The sequence below is a fragment of the Trachemys scripta genome, chromosome 1, assembly GCF_013100865.1.
Source record: "Trachemys scripta elegans isolate TJP31775 chromosome 1, CAS_Tse_1.0, whole genome shotgun sequence".
NCBI classification, from domain to species: Eukaryota; Metazoa; Chordata; order Testudines; family Emydidae; genus Trachemys; species Trachemys scripta.
This window is the reverse complement of record NC_048298.1, coordinates 86,472,344-86,489,916: the sequence shown is the minus strand read 5'-3', so window position 1 is coordinate 86,489,916 and position 17,573 is coordinate 86,472,344. Positions and strand designations below refer to the sequence as shown.

The following is a 17,573-nucleotide window of genomic DNA, read 5'->3' as shown; positions in this document are numbered from 1 at the left end:
GGAGCTCCTGGTTGGGGCGCCCTCAGCCCTGCCCCTCCCTGGCTCCAGACCCATTACTTGGGAGTTAAAGGGATTTTGGGCTGGCTGTGTGAATGAGTGGGGGAGGTGACCAGGGGCCCTGGGTGGTCACCCACTCGCCTACCTGTAAGGCCAGCCTTGCCCCCCCATACCATCAACACAAATATTGATGACCCCCCCCCCCCCCATACCATGCCACCCTCACTTCTGTGCTGCAGCTGGTTGTGATGCTGCCTTCAGAATTGGGCTCCCAGCCGGCAGCCGCCACTCTCCAGCCACGTAACTCTGTGAAATCTGGTCTCCCTGACAATAGCCAGATTTCATGGGGGAGATCAGATTTCACAGTCCGTGACACGTTTTTCACGGACGTGAATTTGGAAGGGCCCTATCTATGGCTAAGTCCCTCAGTTCTGTGAGTCTTTGGTAGAAATTATGGAAATTCTGTAGCAGCTTTAGATAAATTTATGAAAAGGAGGATTTTATTGAATTTAATATGAAGATGAATAATACGATCATATAGCTCCCTGTGTTGTTTTTATATTAAATTTATTTTAAGATTTCTCTCCAGTTTCAGTGTTCAGTTGCAATACAATGTCATCTTCAGGTTTCAGAGTTAACAGTCCATTACAATGAAATGTCTCAGAGCTATTTGTTCAGGCTGTCTTTAGACTCAGATGTCACTGCATTAGTTTACATTTGGGTCACATTTTCATGTTTTTTTCCCCATAACCATCAAGGCTAGAAATATATCTTTTTAAAGAAATCTGAGATTTTTGTGGCAAAGAGTGAATTCTATGACTAGTTCAACCACAGAATACATGGGACACAAATAAGGACTTTGGTTATTTTTGGTTGTTCTCTGACTTGCTTTCAAGTTGCTATTATTTTTCTGCTTTTCTGAGATGCTCAGAACTGTATGCAGTGTTCTAGGAGTGGTGTTAACACTACTTTTAAAAATGGAGAGAGAATTTGGTGGGATAACTGACCTCACTGTTGTTTAAATACCATAGCTCAGAGGCTCTCAACTACTTTCCAGACTATTGTACCCCTTTCAGGAGTCTGATTTGTCTTGTGTACCCCCAAGTTTCACCTCACTTAAAAACTACTTGCTTACAAGATCAGACATAAAAATACAAAAGTGTCACAGCTACACTAGTACTGAAAATTTGCTGACTTTCTCATTTTTATCGTATAATTATAAACTAAATCAATTGGAATATAAATAGTGTATAGTTTATAGAGGGGTATAAACAAGTCATTGTCTGTATGAAATTTTAGGTTCTACTGACTTTGCAAGTGCTCTTTATGTAGCCTGTTGTAAAACTAGGCAAATATCTAGATGAGTTGATGTACACCCCGGAAGACGTCTGCGTACCTCCAGGGGTACACATACCCCTGGTTGAGAACCACTGCCATAGCTTACAGAGGGTTAAGGGACAACACAAGATCAGGTCTGGAAAGTGAGCCAAGCAGGTTACAGCTGGGTACTGGGATAGGATTTTCTTTCCAGAGTTGCTCAGCTATGGAATATTCTGCTAAAGGAGAGAGAGTGGAAGCAGATAATCAAAAACATTCTTAAGGAAAGAATGGATGGACGATTTAGCTGGGACCTCGGTTGAAAAGCAGCTTTGCCTGCCAGACAGTAGGAGGATGGTTTTGGTAGAGATCTGCTCTTTACTCTATTCTAAATTTGTGTATGTCCTGAGGTAAAGTATTAGGGCATTTATGGGCTTATTGTGTGCAATAGATTTCCTCTGACCTAAAACACCTGTTTATCTCCTTTATGACCTCTGTTCCAATTCTTCAGGCTTGCTGGGAAGAGACAAGGCCAGTGCTTCATTCCTAAAACTGGCTGTGGATGGTCCACTTATTGTCACATGAATCTCTGCTGAAGTCCAACATTTAATTCTACAATTTTTTTAGGAGCTCAATCGTATGCCATTGAAGTCAATGGGAATTTTATCTTGATTTTAAAGGGCATAAGATCAATCCATAAATGAAACTATTATGGAAATGCTTCCTTCATTCATTTCCAACATGGATTGGGGAAAAGCAGGGATGTAAAATTACACTGGACCGTTGACAAATTGCAAGTCTGATGTATTGTGAACTACCAGTATGGGAAACACTTTCATTGTGCCACTGGCTAACTGGGATTTGTAGAAAAACTCTTTCTAAAGATCACTTTTTGAAGTTTTAAAATTGATTCATTTTAATTTTTCTTTCATGCAAAGGCCTGAGCATGGTAAGAAAGGCAACCTAATACAGGTGGAGGGATAAGAAAAACACCCCAATAGAAATAGCATTTATTCTGTCCCTGTGATCTCATCTACACTGAACTCATTCATCCCTCTCTTCCAGGATTACTTCTAATATTCCAGACCCCTAAGCAGCTTCAAATAGCCATACTCAAAAAGAAAACAAGAACAACCACCATAAAAAATTTTCTTTCCCTCCCCTTGGTATTTGCCCAGCTCGGTTATTAACAATAATAATCCTTGAATCTTGTTGTAACACAGAGGTTCTTTGGCAAAGGGTCCCATGTTCTCAGAAAACATCTCTCACCCTGGACCTGACAAACTCACTACACCAAACACATATCTTACAGGATATTTGTCCATAAAGAGTAACATGTACAGCATCTACAGAAAGCTTGTAACTTGTTGAGATTCATAATCCTTGTGAGATGTATGTACAGGTAGTATTTAAGGAATAATTTATTTATATTGAAAGTATACTTTATGAACTCAGAGTAAAAATTAGTCACCAGGTGTAATGTGATGACCCATTCAAGCATGAGGGCATTACCCCTCCCTAGTCAGCTGGCAAGGTAATGCAAGGTACGATTGTATACCCTTGCAACATCCCAGAAATCATCAAAGACAATTCCGAATGACCAAAACCACTCAGAGGTGAAATGGAACATTATAGCAGGCAGGAGATTGCCCTGGCTATGAATAAAGACAAAAGATTGTTTCAGTATAACAGAGTGTAGGGAAATGCCCTCTGTATTCATTCACTGAGGAAACCCCTTAAGAAGTAGGGGGCTTTCATGAACATTTGGATTCTGGCTCTGCAACAGACTGAACTTTGTGAGGAAAGGTAACTATTGATAAATGTAGACCAGGGTTCACATTTTTTGATTTGTTTGGCATTGTAACCATTTGCTTCCATCACTTTCTCTCACTTCCAGTTATTTTATTTAAGAAAAAATAAATACTTTACTTTCATTTTATGGTAAGCACTCACAAGTGTTGTGGGTTACAGGAGTGGTGGTTTAAGTTAAAACTGGTAAATTGGGGTACATGGGGTGCAGAGGACCTGGAATTTCTGCAGGCAGCCATTGTCAGGGACTGGATATCACAGGGGAATGATGTACAAGGACTGGGGATTTGAGTGCATCTATTGTTACCCTGAAAGGCAAAGTTAGGGCTGGCATAACCCAGAGGAAAGGATGCTTGGGTGGCTGAAAGGCAGGTGATGCCAGAGAGCTGACATCCAGCCTCCCTCTTTCAGGAGGCAGGAGATAACAAGGTGGCTCACAGTCCTTGGTGTCCTGAGAACTGTCACACCTGCCCAAAACACAAAGAAAAGAGGTGTACAGCCTATCTCCCCTCTTCCCCTACTTATTGGAGTTGGCCATGAACTTGTTTTTTTATTTTCTTTGACCCCCTTCTTGTTTTTTCTCTCTTTTTCATTCTGTTCTAGGATGAGTCATCCATGTTCTTCCAGTTTGGCCCATCGATAGAACAGCAAGCCTCCGTCATGCTGAACATCATGGAAGAATATGACTGGTACATCTTCTCCATTGTCACTACCTACTTCCCTGGCTACCAGGACTTCGTCAACAAGATCCGCAGCACCATCGAGAACAGCTTCGTGGGCTGGGAGCTGGAGGAGGTCCTCTTGCTGGACATGTCCCTGGATGATGGAGACTCAAAGATCCAGAACCAGCTGAAGAAGCTCCAGAGCCCTGTCATACTCCTCTACTGCACTAAGGAAGAGGCCACCTACATCTTTGAGGTGGCCAACTCTGTGGGGCTGACAGGCTATGCTTACACATGGATCGTGCCCAGCCTGGTGGCAGGGGATACAGACACAGTGCCATCTGAGTTCCCCACTGGCCTCATCTCTGTGTCGTACGATGAGTGGGACTATGGCCTTCCTGCCAGGGTGAGGGATGGGATAGCCATAATCACCACGGCTGCTTCTGACATGCTGTCTGAGCACAGCTTCATCCCTGAGCCCAAGAGCAGCTGTTACAACACCCAGGAGAAACGGATCTACCAGTCCAACATGCTGAACAGGTAAGGGTAATGGGTGGGAAATGGGGGTCACAAGCAGGCATCTGAAAAACCCTTCTGAAGTTTGTGGCATTTAGGAGACCAGTAGGGAGAGCAACCCAAGATTGTATTAATTGGAAGCTGAGCAAATGGAAGGTTTTTAATGGTCTGGCCAGTTCTGAGGTGGTTCATGTCCTTTCATGCTGCTACTTCAACAGCTCTCGGTGGTGCTGGTGGGAAAGTCAGTACCGAACAGGAGCCAGAGCACCCAGGAGGTGGATGAACAGTGACTGCATAGTGCAAAAGTCTGTGTGCACGTTTCCAAGGATGAAAGATTCCATGTGTGTGTGACAAGAATGGATCCTATGGTTCTTAACAGTGTCTCTTTGCATAAAAGAGGATATAACTCACACCCACTCAAGGTGCTGCTCTGTCCCCTTCTAATAATGGCTGGGGCATGCATAAAGGCTGATAAAACCTTGTCTAACAGACTTGGGTCTTCTAGCCCAACCTCTGGAGGCTCATGTATTTAGACCCAGAAGGTCCTGGGTTTGACCCTCCACCCCCTTTACTGCCAACAATGCACACAGTGGTCCGGGTAATGAGCAATATTTTTATTAGGTATTTATATGGCCCCCATTACTGTAGTTTCGAAGTGCCTCACAATCTTGAATGTATTCATCCTAACCATACCCCTGTGAGGTAGGGAAGTATTATCCCCATTTACAAATGGGAAGGGCACAGAGAGGGGCTATGTGACTTGCCCCAGGTCACTCAGGATGTCTGTGGTGGAGCAGGGAGTTGAATCTCAGTCTCCTGAATCCCCAGGCTAGTACCCTAAGCACTGGATTTCCTTCCTCTTCCCATCTCTGCCCCCCAGAGCATCAGTATGTTATACCAATCCAGGGAAGGAAACCTGAATTGGGAAGTGATGCAAAATCCTCATCTGGCTTAATGGGTCCTGGGGGGGTTGGGTTGTCATGCTCTAGTGACTTGCTGCTCGGTCTGTGCATATAGACATCCTTGGGTAAGTTGTCCTTTTACTGCTGGTGGACAAGGGTGGGGGGAATCCAGCTTACACTCTCCAAAGGGGGTCTCCACAAAGCGCATGCATTTTTGTCATTTGCCTTGATGTAAATATCATGGCACAGTGCAAATATGGTAGGTCAATCAAGTGTTGTCACTGGGTGGTCTGCATGTTCTGATTCATCAGGTACAATTTGTACCAGATGTCAAAGTCTGTCTAGAGCAGATTTGTGGTATGTTTCTGGGACAATCAGGGCTTGATTTTTCAGAGGTGATGAACACTTACAGATCCCATTGACTTTAGCTATAGTGTGTGCTTCTGAAAAATATGGCCCTTAATGACTATGGCAGGTACTTCATTGTAATTGTTGATCAAATTGCATGCCACTTACCCAAAGCCTTTTGGTTGTGCCACAATTCCTAGTTCACACTGGTAAAGAACCATTTACCCTTAAGCCCCTGCATTCGGATCATAATAGGATCAAATGCAAATAGGACAGGAGGCCCCTTGTTCATGTGTAAAGAGGAATGGAGTGTCTTCTCCAGTTAGTTCAGGTAGAAGGATAAGTAAGGACGTTTCCTTACTGGACAGTATCATTGAATCATAGAAAAAATTCAAGAGAGAAAAGATCTCCTTTCACATGCTGACCACCCCTGCAGCCATCCTCCGTGTCAACATAGGGTTGTTTCCTTCACTGCTTTGCCCAGTGCAGTTTTCTATTGCCCAAGTAATGGGATCTTAAGGGAAAAGCCTTCTCTTTGTCCCTCTATTTTTTTTAACTATTCTTCCATTTCCTAATTCCCCTTTGTCTGCACACTCCTTGACCATGCTGCCAGTTCACCTTGTCTAGACTTTCTCTTCTTAATCTCTTCCAGTCTGGCTTCTGCCTGCTCTGCTCCCCTGAAAACTACCTTGACTATGGTCATTAGCAGCCTCCTCCCTAGCTCAGGCTTCCCTTTTCTTCTGTATTTCTTCTCTATTCTTCTTCTGAGTGATGCAGTAGGGAAAGTTTTAAATCTAATGCATACAAAGTTACCAACCAGAGCATTAAGGTAAAGCTTCTTGGTCTAGATTTTCAAGTGACTAGTGATTTTCGGTTCCCAACTGGATTCACCTTAAAGAGGCCTGATTTTCAGAAATTGCTGAGCCCCAGTCTTTGGAAAATCAATTATCTTTAATATATATCATGTTGGACACCCCAAAATGGTGGCAGCTAAAATCACTAGTCACAGATGAAAATGCAGACCTCTTCTTCTGGCCTTCAGTGTGACTAGTGATTTTAGCTGCCGCTGTGTTTGTCAGGTGTTCTCTTATAGCTGACACATGCTCTGCTAATCTTGATGTCCCATTCTTCCATTTCTCCCACAATCATCTCCAGACTCTGTTTTATGCTTCAATATTTTGGTGCCCTCTTTGAGACACTGTAAAAAGGCCTGATTTTCAGAGGGAGGGTGCAAGCTCAGCCTTTCCTTAAAATTGGGCCCCTTTATGGTGTCTTAAGTTAGGCACCTAGGACCTTGAAGTCACTTTTTAAAATTGTGGCCATAAATATCTGAAGGTACCATATGCCTTTGTTGCCTCAACTCAAAAGTTATGCGAATATGCGAAAAAAAAGGAGGCGAGAGACCTTGTATGCCCCCCAGTTCTCTCACACTTAAGGCCTGATCCAAAGTACACTGAAGTCAATGGAAGTCCTCCCATTACTTCAATGGGCTTTGGTTCAGGCCTTTAAGTTTCACTGCCTTCAATCCGACTTACCAGGCACTAAACTTTGAGCACATGCTTATAGCTTTGTTTAACTGGGGCCCTAAAGTCTACCAACCTGTTCATTTTTCATGGGTACCAGATAGTAAATAAAAATGTATTTTTCTAGTTGCTTTCATCTCAAAGGATCCTATAGTAGTTATACACTATATACAATGCAATATGAGGGAACAATATATGAATGGATTTAAAAGGTCAGAAATGCTTGGGATTGGACTGCAGTTTCCAGAACACTAACTGCAGGGTGTCAATGGACCCCTGCAGTCAATGAAGCCATCTACAGCTTGCAGTTACCCACAACATGCCTAGGCAGAGTGGAGAAATATATATACATGAGCATGATGGGTGCGGGTTAGCTACAAACTGTGCATGATCTGCTAATACTCCAGGGATCAACTGATAGCCCTGTAGTTAGTATTTCAGAAACTGCTGTCTAATCCAAAGTAGGTCCCAACTGCTTCAAATCCATAGCTGGGAGGTAACATGATGAAGGAATTTTCCCATTCTATCCTAGAAAGAATGACGCATCAAGCTAAAGAAAAGTTTAATTTAGTTCATCTTAAGCACATTATGAATTAAGGCTGTGAATTAGTCATTTCCCAGGGTCTGTGCTTGAATCCTGACCACTGCTAGCCAATCTATTTTTGGGAAGTACATGTAGCTCAGGATGCAGCCAAAATCAAATAATCTCTGGTTCTGTTGGCTCCATTAGTAGTCAATAGAATGGGGCAAATAACGGGGAAAAGGTATCTGAACAGTTTAGAGAATTAGAAACAGTATTTTGGTTCATCACGTTCTCTCACCCCCTTTAAGTTCACTGTTGCAAACATTTGTGCAAGCAAAATTTTGTGTGAATGAATGTCCATATGCAGAGTGCATCAGAAAAAGGATGGGCTCTCATCCGGACTCTTTCTTTCACCTTGTATGGTGCTAATAGTAGTAGTAGTCTCATGTAGAAACTGTAGTTTCCTGTTTACCTTGAAACTGATGCTTCTTTGAGGTAGGTTAGGGATGTGGGTCTTTGATCCTGATTAGTAGATCTTGCAAATTTCTTCCTAAAAATAACTACTGGTGAAATAGCTCTACTAGTTAAATAGGGAAATGGCACTCTGAGAAATACTTGTCCCACATATTATAGTGGCCATTTTCTACATGTGGGGAGATTTTTCTCCTATGGATCTTTTTGTTCCTCTCTGAGAGGTTACTCTGGAGATAGCATCAAGTGCTTAGCTTCCTGATGGAGTGTTTGAATGACACACTAGAGAAATGAGCTCTTCTATCAGCAAATGAGTGTAGTATATCAAAATGCATAAACATGTCTTGTATGGGTGGTGCACGTGAATTATGTAGTGGGAACATCAGTCCACCTGGTGAAGTAGCTAACTGTACCACCACCATGTACACATTCTAGGTTTTGCTTGAAGGGACTGGGCCCAATGAATTGGTTGATATTTGGATTATGTGATATTTAGATTCGGGGTCCAAATATAAACTGAAAATCCAAATGTCAGCCTTTTTTCCCATTCATTCCTATTAGTGCCAAGGGTTCAGTTTCTCTCTTAGCATCATGGAGAGGGTATCTGGGCACGGGTCTGGAAATCCAGAGTTGCCAGCCTAGCAAGGTTACATCTGACGATATAAAGCCCTAAATGGGATGGGATCAAGTTATCTGAGAGATCTCCTCTATCCCTATGCCATAGTACACCAGCTGAGATCACCAGACGTGAGGAGAGGGAGCTTCCTGAAGGGCATGTTCCGTGAAAGGCCCTCAGTTTTGGAACTCGCTTAGGGTGACCAGATGTCCTGATTTTTATAGGGACAGTCCTGATTTTGAGGCTTTTTTTAATATGGGCTCCTATTACCCCCCACCCCCTGCCCAATTTTTCATATTTGCTATCTGTTCACCCTAAACTTGCTCCCCATTTTGTCTGCCAGAGCCAGATTTGTTAACCTTCCAGGTAGGCTGCAAAGCCTATCTATTCTCTCCTTTCTCTAAGGCTGCTGGGGAGGAAGTGGACTAGGGTGGATATATTTATGGGAGTCCTTTGTTTCTTGTGGCTTTAATGTGAGAGATAGTTGACCAGGATGGATGCCTATAGTTAGATTTTGGAAATGTGAATACATAAATAAATAAATAACACAGGCATTCTTGAGACTGGAGCTTGGGGATGAGTCATGGGAAAGAAATATTATTTCTGGGACACATGGTTTCATGAGCTGAAGCCTGTTCTTTTTGTGTGGTTGCTCATGATCACTGGGCAATATACACTGTATTATTATAGAGACTTCCATGAGATCTGGGCTGTTTCTACTGACTGGTTGCTGTCAAGGCTGCTTGTGAATGCTGGTCCATTACTACTAGTTTGTTGTTGTAGGGCTACTAATGAGTTCTAGACTGATTGGCTTTAATAGTCTTTCATTTAGCACCAGTCTGCACACATCACTTTTCATTTTAATAAAGAGAGTACTGAAGCATTTGCTTTGGAATGAAACCCAAACATGGGATTACACTGACTGTTCAAAGAGATATAACAAAGAGGGAAAAGGCGGATTCAAATTCCCATCCTTTAAAAACAGCTGGTAAACTGGATTGGTGTGTGGGGGTGTACTTTTGATACCTCTACTCTGTGGGTGACATTAACTCTCGTCTCTGGAACCTCCCAGGCCAAGTAGTTCAGAAATGTATTGGGAACAGTAAACAGTTTGGAAATTCTGGCTGAAACAACTTGAACAGAACTCAATTCTTGCAGAGTCATATTTCCCTATTGGCACTTAGGAACAGGTTGGGGATGGTTGGTTGGATGCAGATCTTAAGAATCAGTGATCAGAGGGAGTACTTGAAATAAGCATGTATTCATGTATTTCTTCACTGGATGAGAATATAGACAGTTGGGATCCAGATGTCTCTCCCTTAGGGTATAATAGACTTAGTGACCTGTGTCCTTTGGGATCTTGTTTCAACCCTGTTGGCTGGAAGCAGAGAACTGGCCGTAACCTTCCTGGACCAGCCAGTTTGATTCAGCACCCCGGAGAACTCTTGTGGTAGCAGGATTTATGGCAGATGCCCTGAACTGACTGGAATTCATTCTCATTGCTAGAGACTGCATTGTGGCTAAGTGTAGGCAGGAGAGTAACAGTTGGATGTTTCTTGAGGGTACCGACAGTGCTCAAAATGTGTGTGTGTGTGGGTGTGGGGGGGGGTTAGAAAGGGATCAGAGACTTTTTCACAATAAATACAAATACAATAAAATAAAACTCTAGTGTGTCACTGAGAGGAGCACTTCAGCACTGCCTTTTAAAGCCGCTGCTCCCAGATTATGATAGACCCACTGGTTCCTGACATGTATATCATGCCACTTGTGGTGAACTGGAGGGCATCACATTCATGCCGTTTCTTCCCTTAGACTTTCATGGCTAAAAACGCTGAGCCAAATTAATCTTTGGTGGAAATGCATAGAAGTCAGTTGATTTACACTAGGGATGAATTTGGCCCATTCATTCTCAAATGGTCGGAGGGATACCCATGGCTAGGAGAGACCACTCATTTAGTCAGTTTTTACTGGAGGCTTCACTTTTCTTTTTAACCCAGTCCTGGGTACACCAAATGATATCTGCCCCCTTCCCCACGCCGATTGTGGTGTTTTCCTATACACATCACCATGTTGGCTCTACTCAGGGCTTCTCTTATATAGCCCCTATGGTGCTCTCCTATGTAACTATACATGCTGGATTGCCAGCCCTGGGGGGACTAGGGTACCTATGTATGTAACATACATACCCTGGCATGGTGCTCTCCTTTTTAGCCTGCCCTCCAATCCCTACCCCCGACACAGAGCTCTCCTGCATCCCTCCTCTTACCCCATCCTCCCAAAATTAGAACAGATACTCTGTGCCAGATTCAACCCAGGAACAATCACTTCCTTTAACTGTAATGGGAGTCATGCCAGCTTGTCCCAGGGCTCAATTTGGCCCTATGTCTTTCAGGAGTTCAGAGCAGGGGTCTGGGGTGGAGGCTGGAGGAGGAGTTGAGATGAAGAGGAAGTGTCTGGGACTTTTTGTTTTGTAGGGCTAGATTGCAAATCCCTTGTTCACAAATGTGCATGCTTAGTCACACAAACAATCCCATTGAAGTTAGTGGGGCTACGCACGTGAATAACTGTTCACTAATGGCATGGAGGGTTACACAGTCTAGTCCTTAGAGAGCAGCACTGCTCACCACGGGGGAGAGGGTGACTGAGGATGGGCTAGATGGAAGCACTGAGCTTTGGACTCCATCCTTAGCTGCTGAAATGGAGGAGGCACTTGGGGATGTGATGTTTAAATCAGAGGCAAAGGGAGATTTGGGGGAACGGGAGGGTGTTGGAGCATGATTATCACTTGACCTTTTAGAGCCTCTGAGCCGGGGTCTCGTTAGCAATTCATTATGTTCCTAGCAGTTGGCAAGTCCGGCTGCCCTCAGGCTGGCACCAGATTCCTGTGCCATGCTGTCTGGTTGCACGTGGAGTGACTGCTGCTGACAGATTAGAGATCCCTGCTGTTGAAATCTGTTCACTCCTGTCCTGTTTCCAGCAGCAGCCGCAGCAGCCGGCTGGGGGCTGCCCAGTGCCTTCCATGTCACTCATGGGCTCTCTCCCTTTTTTTTGTCATTGTCTCCCCCTGTCCTCTCTTGCTCACACTCTCTTTCTGTCTCTATAGAGCCTTGGGAAATGGTTTGCTTCCTTCCTTTCGATTTTATTTTCCCTGTCCATAACTGTATGGGTTTTCTTTGCCCCTACCTTGTTTGTTTATTTCTCAGAGGGAGTTCACTTCTGGTCAAAGGTGCTGGATTAGCAGTAATGGGGCCTAACATCCCTTTTTTATGCACAGAGCAAGTGCAGCATGGGAGAAAATCATTCCGATGGCTGGTCAGAGTGGAGTCGGCTTCTACAGCCCTCTGTCCCATCACCAAGGCGTATCCTTCCTGCCCCCTCTCAGGCCTTGCATTTGGATGGTTGCTAGGTTACGTTTTCAGGTTTTGGAGGATGCTGAAGAATGCTCTATAATGGTACCAACACACACGCAAAGCCACAGTATCCCATCCCTCTCCCAACAAAGCCACCACTGGCCTGACTTAAAAACATCACTGCAGAATGATCTGCCACAAGCTACTCTCCTCCCTGTCTCCTGTTATGCTGTCTAGGGGAGCCATGTGAAGTTTTTACATTAAAGTGTGTTAGGGCAGCGCAGGGGGCTGAAGCCCTCTATTTTCTCTCAGGAAGTGTACAACCTGGGCAGCAGCAGTACAAGCTTTCTGCCCATCTACCACTTTTAGCAATGTGCCTTAACTCTGCACTGGAGGGGTTATCGCTGGGGGAGAGAGGAGGACTTCAGTGTGTCTGTACCGTTCAGTTCTTGGTCTTTCTGCTAACACTGCTTGAAAGAGAAGAAAATACTATCAATTGTGATATTGGGGTTTGTGCTGTGGATATCTCTCCATTTGGAACCAGACTGAGACCCACTCAAGTCATTTCCCATAAACCACCCAGTAGGGAATGAATTTTGGTCTCTACCAACAGTAGCCAGACTGGTAAAATTTCCATTTCTCATTTCCAGCCCCCTGAGCCATCCAGTGCTCCAGAACCAAGTCCTTTTAGTGCTAATACCTTGGAACTTAATTTGCTGCTGGTAATATGCTTTTAATATGTGAGTTCCAGTTCTTTTTTCTTGCAACATGAAGTCAACCTAAGCCTTTCCTCCGAAGTGTCCAGGGAGAAATTGGAGGGAGCAGAATACACAAACAAGGAACAGAGGTATCCCCAGTGATCACAGGCAAAATGCCTTTGGAATCCAGTGAGTGTTAAAGTACTGTATGGACTGTGATGACAAGCAGGGCTGGCTCCAGCATTTCTGCCACCCCAAGCAAAAAAAAAAAAAAAAGTCGCGATCGGCGACGGCAATTGGGGGAAAAAAAAAAGCCGCGATTGGCAGCGGCAGTTCAGCGGCAGGTCCTTCGCGTCTAGAGGGAGTGAGGGACCTGCCGCCCTCGAATTGCAGCAGGTGCCGCCCCTCTCCATTGGCCACCCCAAGCACCTGCTTGTTAAGCTGGTGCCTGGAGCCAGCCCTGATGACAAGTCAGTGCTTGGAGATAGCAAAACATTGGAGGTAAGGTGGGGAACACCTCCTTTCCTTCAGTTGAGTGACTGCCTGCTTATTATCTTACCATATCTGGGCTCTATGCATCAGGTACCTACAAATAAATGATTAGCTATTTACAAACTCATAATTAGATTCATTAAAGAACATATGCACTTTCTGGTTTTTTAAATTGAAATATTTTTTCCCCTAGACTTAATGTTCTTACTATCTTTCAAGTTTTAAAAATAGGTACTGCTGGGTTGCCATGGCTCCCCGTTCAACTCTGAAGCAGCTTTCCCTTCCCTTTGATGCAATTTCACTTCAAAATGTGGTTTGACAAGACACCAGCTCAGTGCGTCCCCTAGTGGCTCAGTCCTGAGGGGAGACCCTGATAATATTCATGATCATTAAAAGATCCTGTGGCACTTCTTGCAAAGAGTTGAGGTGTTAACCCTGAAGTGTCCTGGGCAAATTTTCATGTGATTAATGACATTGTGCCATCCTAAATTCCCCCCTGCAGTTTCAGTTGGGATACATCATTCTTTTCCAATTCTTATCCTACACGGTTGTGTAATGTTGCTGTGCCCTGTTAAACAGCTGGCACATTCCTCTTCAGAGGCAGCTGCAATTCAGTGGGATATGAGTTTGTGAACTGATTCCTGCTTTATGGCCCCAGTTCAACAAAGCACTTATGCACATGCTTAAAATTAAGCATGCACTTAAGATCTTTGCTGAATCAAGGCTTATAGCAACAATGTGTAGAAGCTGCAGATAACCTTCTGAAGGCCATTCCCTCCCAAATCCCTGCTTTATGGATTGGTTTGAACCAAAACCCGGGATCCAAACACCCCCAAACTTTGGAAGTATGTAGCTCAGTTTATGGACCAAGATCTAAATGTAATGGCTGAATTTTCTCTCTCTAATGGGCTGAACTGGATTTAAACACCCCCTCAACTTTGGGAAATGTCACAGTCCAGAGTCTGTAGTTCACATCCATCTTTACTGGCCTATTTTCGAGCAGCTCGAGCTTTTTCAATACATTTTGTTTCAGGCTACAACTTCTCATGTACATTCTCAGCCCAAAGGGGAATGTTTTGGAAAATCTGAGCAAAAAACAGTTCTCCAATTTTGAGTTATGAGAGTGTGAAATAAATGCATTTGTTCTGCTTTCAAATAATTATTCAGCATAAATAACTCAAAAATGGCTTCCCTTTCAAACTTCAACCTTAGTGTGTATGTAATGCTCAAACTAAGGTTGGAAAAAATGGATTTGGGAAATAGTTATTACCATTTGAAGACAATGTACCTTGCCTTACCATAGGATTTTTAAATTTTGCACTATACATGCATTGTGTGGTATATTTTAAAAAACATTTGCTTGAACAATGCTATTGAATTCTGATATTATTTGTTATCTGAAATGTGGATAAAATTGTAAAATAAAAATCAGCATTAACAGAGCTCCATTTAATTATTTAGTCCACCATCCTCTCACCTATCGTGTAATATCTATTTTGATTTAAATAATAAAACAGTGCCTAGACAAGGCTGCAGATGCCCTAACACGTAATTAATATTAAAATGTAACCCCAGCAGCATTAAGGAATCATTCAGGCAGAACTCTTCCTGCCAACCACCTACAAAAAAAGCTCCTTTCTACTCCTATTAAGACATTCCTTAGCATGTTGTATCACATTTAAAAGGCCCCCACACCTGTCTCGGTCAATTGAGCAAAGATCACAAGGTGAGGGAAGCTCATCTCTGCAGGAATATGCTATGGAAAATGTTTGAAAGGCAAAGTTTGTAAATTACAGTTGGCATTTCTGAGCCTCTGGAAGGTGGCTGCCAAGTTGAAGAGGTTCATAATTGATGAGATAGGCGGTCTGGGTGAAGACTGGAAACCATTGCCACACTGTAACGCGACTTCCTATCTGCATTAATTGCGGGTTAGCAATTATTAAAAACAGATGAATGCTGAATGTTTTAATGTATTCATTTTAATATAAAATGTTACAGTTTTCTGTATGGTTTCTAAAGCTGTATTAAAATGAGATGGAAACAAGTTTCTAGTGTTGGACCCATGGTATTGCTAATGTCATAAATGAAAGATGGCTGCCTCTAGCAGGAGTGTCAGTGCCTTACGTTTATTTGTGATGGACGATAGTATTTTATTTTTACATCTTTTATCTGTAATTCCAAAGCACTTTACAAACTACAAAGAGATGACTTAATTTATCATTGAAATCCAGCCATCGTTGGGGTGAAATATTGCAACTGTTTAACAATACACCAAAGGAAGCAAAGACAAATACCACATCCCATAGAAAGTTCAGAGAGAATTTAGATTGGCAGTTGGTAATTGCCAAAGGTGGTCTTTGGCCAGGGCATCAGGGATCTTTAATGACCACAAGAGATTAGTGGCAGGAAATTATGACACTCATACTTCTGGTATGACTGTACACAGCAGACCACAAGCAGTTCTAGAAATGGTCTCAGAGAGGAACTGGTATTGTTTCCTAAGTACTGTGAAGTGAGGTACAGAAAATGAGCTGATTCTACTAGTAGCTGAATGTTGATGAAGGAGGCACAGGGGTGGAATCACCGTGGCATATCACAGTAGCACCTGCAAGAAGAAATGTATAGGAAGTGTGGTTGTTCTGCAGCTGGGGAAAAAGCAGCTGATCCACGAAGAGAGAGAGAGAGAGAACTGCAATGGAACAGTACAGGTCTGTCAGTGGATATGGCCACAGATAACTGCAGCCACATGAGTAGCAGGGGAAGGGTTTATTTGCAGGCAACAAAACTCATGACACTTGTGCAACATCTATCCTATGACAGGATAAAGGTCAAAAAAGGGACATGCTTTTCACAGAATTTTTGCTAAAAATGATCCCCTTTTCCCTCTTTTTTTGGACCAGTTCTACCTGTACCCCCCAAATACCATTGGTGTGTGTGTGTCAGGGATACACATGCAGTCACCAAACACTGTCCACTCACCTCCAAGAAATGCCATATGCGAAGGTAACGTCATGTAAGAACCATGAGGCAAACATGCACCGGAAGCACGTATAACCACAAGAAATGCCCTCCAGGTGATTCGCATGGATAACCGGTGTGCCCTGATGCATCCAATAGGAGAGATAGGGAATGGGGAGAGCTCAAGCAAACACATGGTGGTGAGTCACAAAGTTGCTGGTTAGGCCAGGAATAAAGATGCTCACCAGCAATACAGCTGTTCTGGGGGACCACAGAGCCACCGTGGTGGAAGGTATAGATGCCAAGGAGATCACAGCCAAAGGTGTTTTTGCATAGATCAAAACGTCTAGAGGCTGCTCAGCATTATGCACTGCTCGAACCTTTGCCAGATGTGCGCTGTTGAGGGAGCATATGGCATTAGGGTTTCCCCCTGACCATTCCCTCTTTGCCTGAGACCATTACCCCTGTATTCACCGAGTTCTGTGGACATGCAACCCCATCCTGTTTCCATTGAGTTAAAGAAAGCACAGTAGTGCCAGGCTTTTTGTGCTCTTTACACCACTCTACTCAATTTATCTCATCCCTTCCCTTACATGTGGTGTAATGGATGGGATTATTTTGGGCCTGTATTTGCAGATATATATCAGGGTGTAATTCTTGCTGTGAGGGGGCTTCTTGCCTTTTGGAAATGCAAGTTTATTGGACTGAGTGAATGAGTGTAATATAGACAGAACAGAGTTGAATGTTACCTGATGCTCTAAAAAGATGTTAAAGAGTTACAAGAAATGTTACTTTTTTAATTGGTTAGGGAGAAATGTTTACTTACAGATTTATATTTATTTCTGTAAGTGATTTTTCACTGAAAGCTCAAGTTTGAATTGGTTAAGGAGTGAACTTAGTAAGGCTGTGGAATTGATTAGGGAAAGTTTATGGTAATGCCATGAAATTGATTAACAAGAAGTTTTGGCAGAGCTAGATAACTGACTGAGGAGAGGGTGCAGCGCTGGCAGTGCCATATTTGTGTTGTTACCAATGGGTGGCACTGGAGGTGCCGTGTAACTCATTAAGGAGTTTTGTGTTTAGTAATAAAAATAATGCCGTGAAGGCTGGTTTTTTTAAGAAGGGGTTTTAGAGCCAGGGCCAGTGCTACCATTAAGGCAAACTAGGCGATTGCCTAGGGCGCCAAGATTTGGGGGCTCCAAAAAGCGGTACCCCCAATTTTTTTTTCATAGTGTTCCTGGGCTGGGCTGCAGCGCAGTCGCTGCTCCACTTCTCCCGCCTCCCAGGCTTGCAGCGCCAATCAGCTGTTTGGTGCCGCAAGCCTGGGAGGGGAGGAGAATTAGAGCGGGGGCCGCGTGCTCGGGGAGGGGGCAGAGCAGAGGTGAGCTGGG

General features: G+C 43.6%; 1 protein-coding gene across 2 annotated transcripts in view; it reads left to right on the top strand.

The window, feature by feature from the left end:
- GRIN2B (glutamate ionotropic receptor NMDA type subunit 2B) overlaps window positions 1–17,573 on the top strand; it is a 271,297-nt gene that overhangs the window by 116,195 nt on the left and 137,529 nt on the right. For both annotated transcript variants that reach the window (XM_034774624.1, XM_034774617.1), the window contains one exon: window positions 3,727–4,325. In XM_034774624.1, coding sequence (XP_034630515.1) covers window positions 3,727–4,325 — 599 coding nt within the window. The remainder of the gene's footprint in view (window positions 1–3,726; window positions 4,326–17,573) is intronic.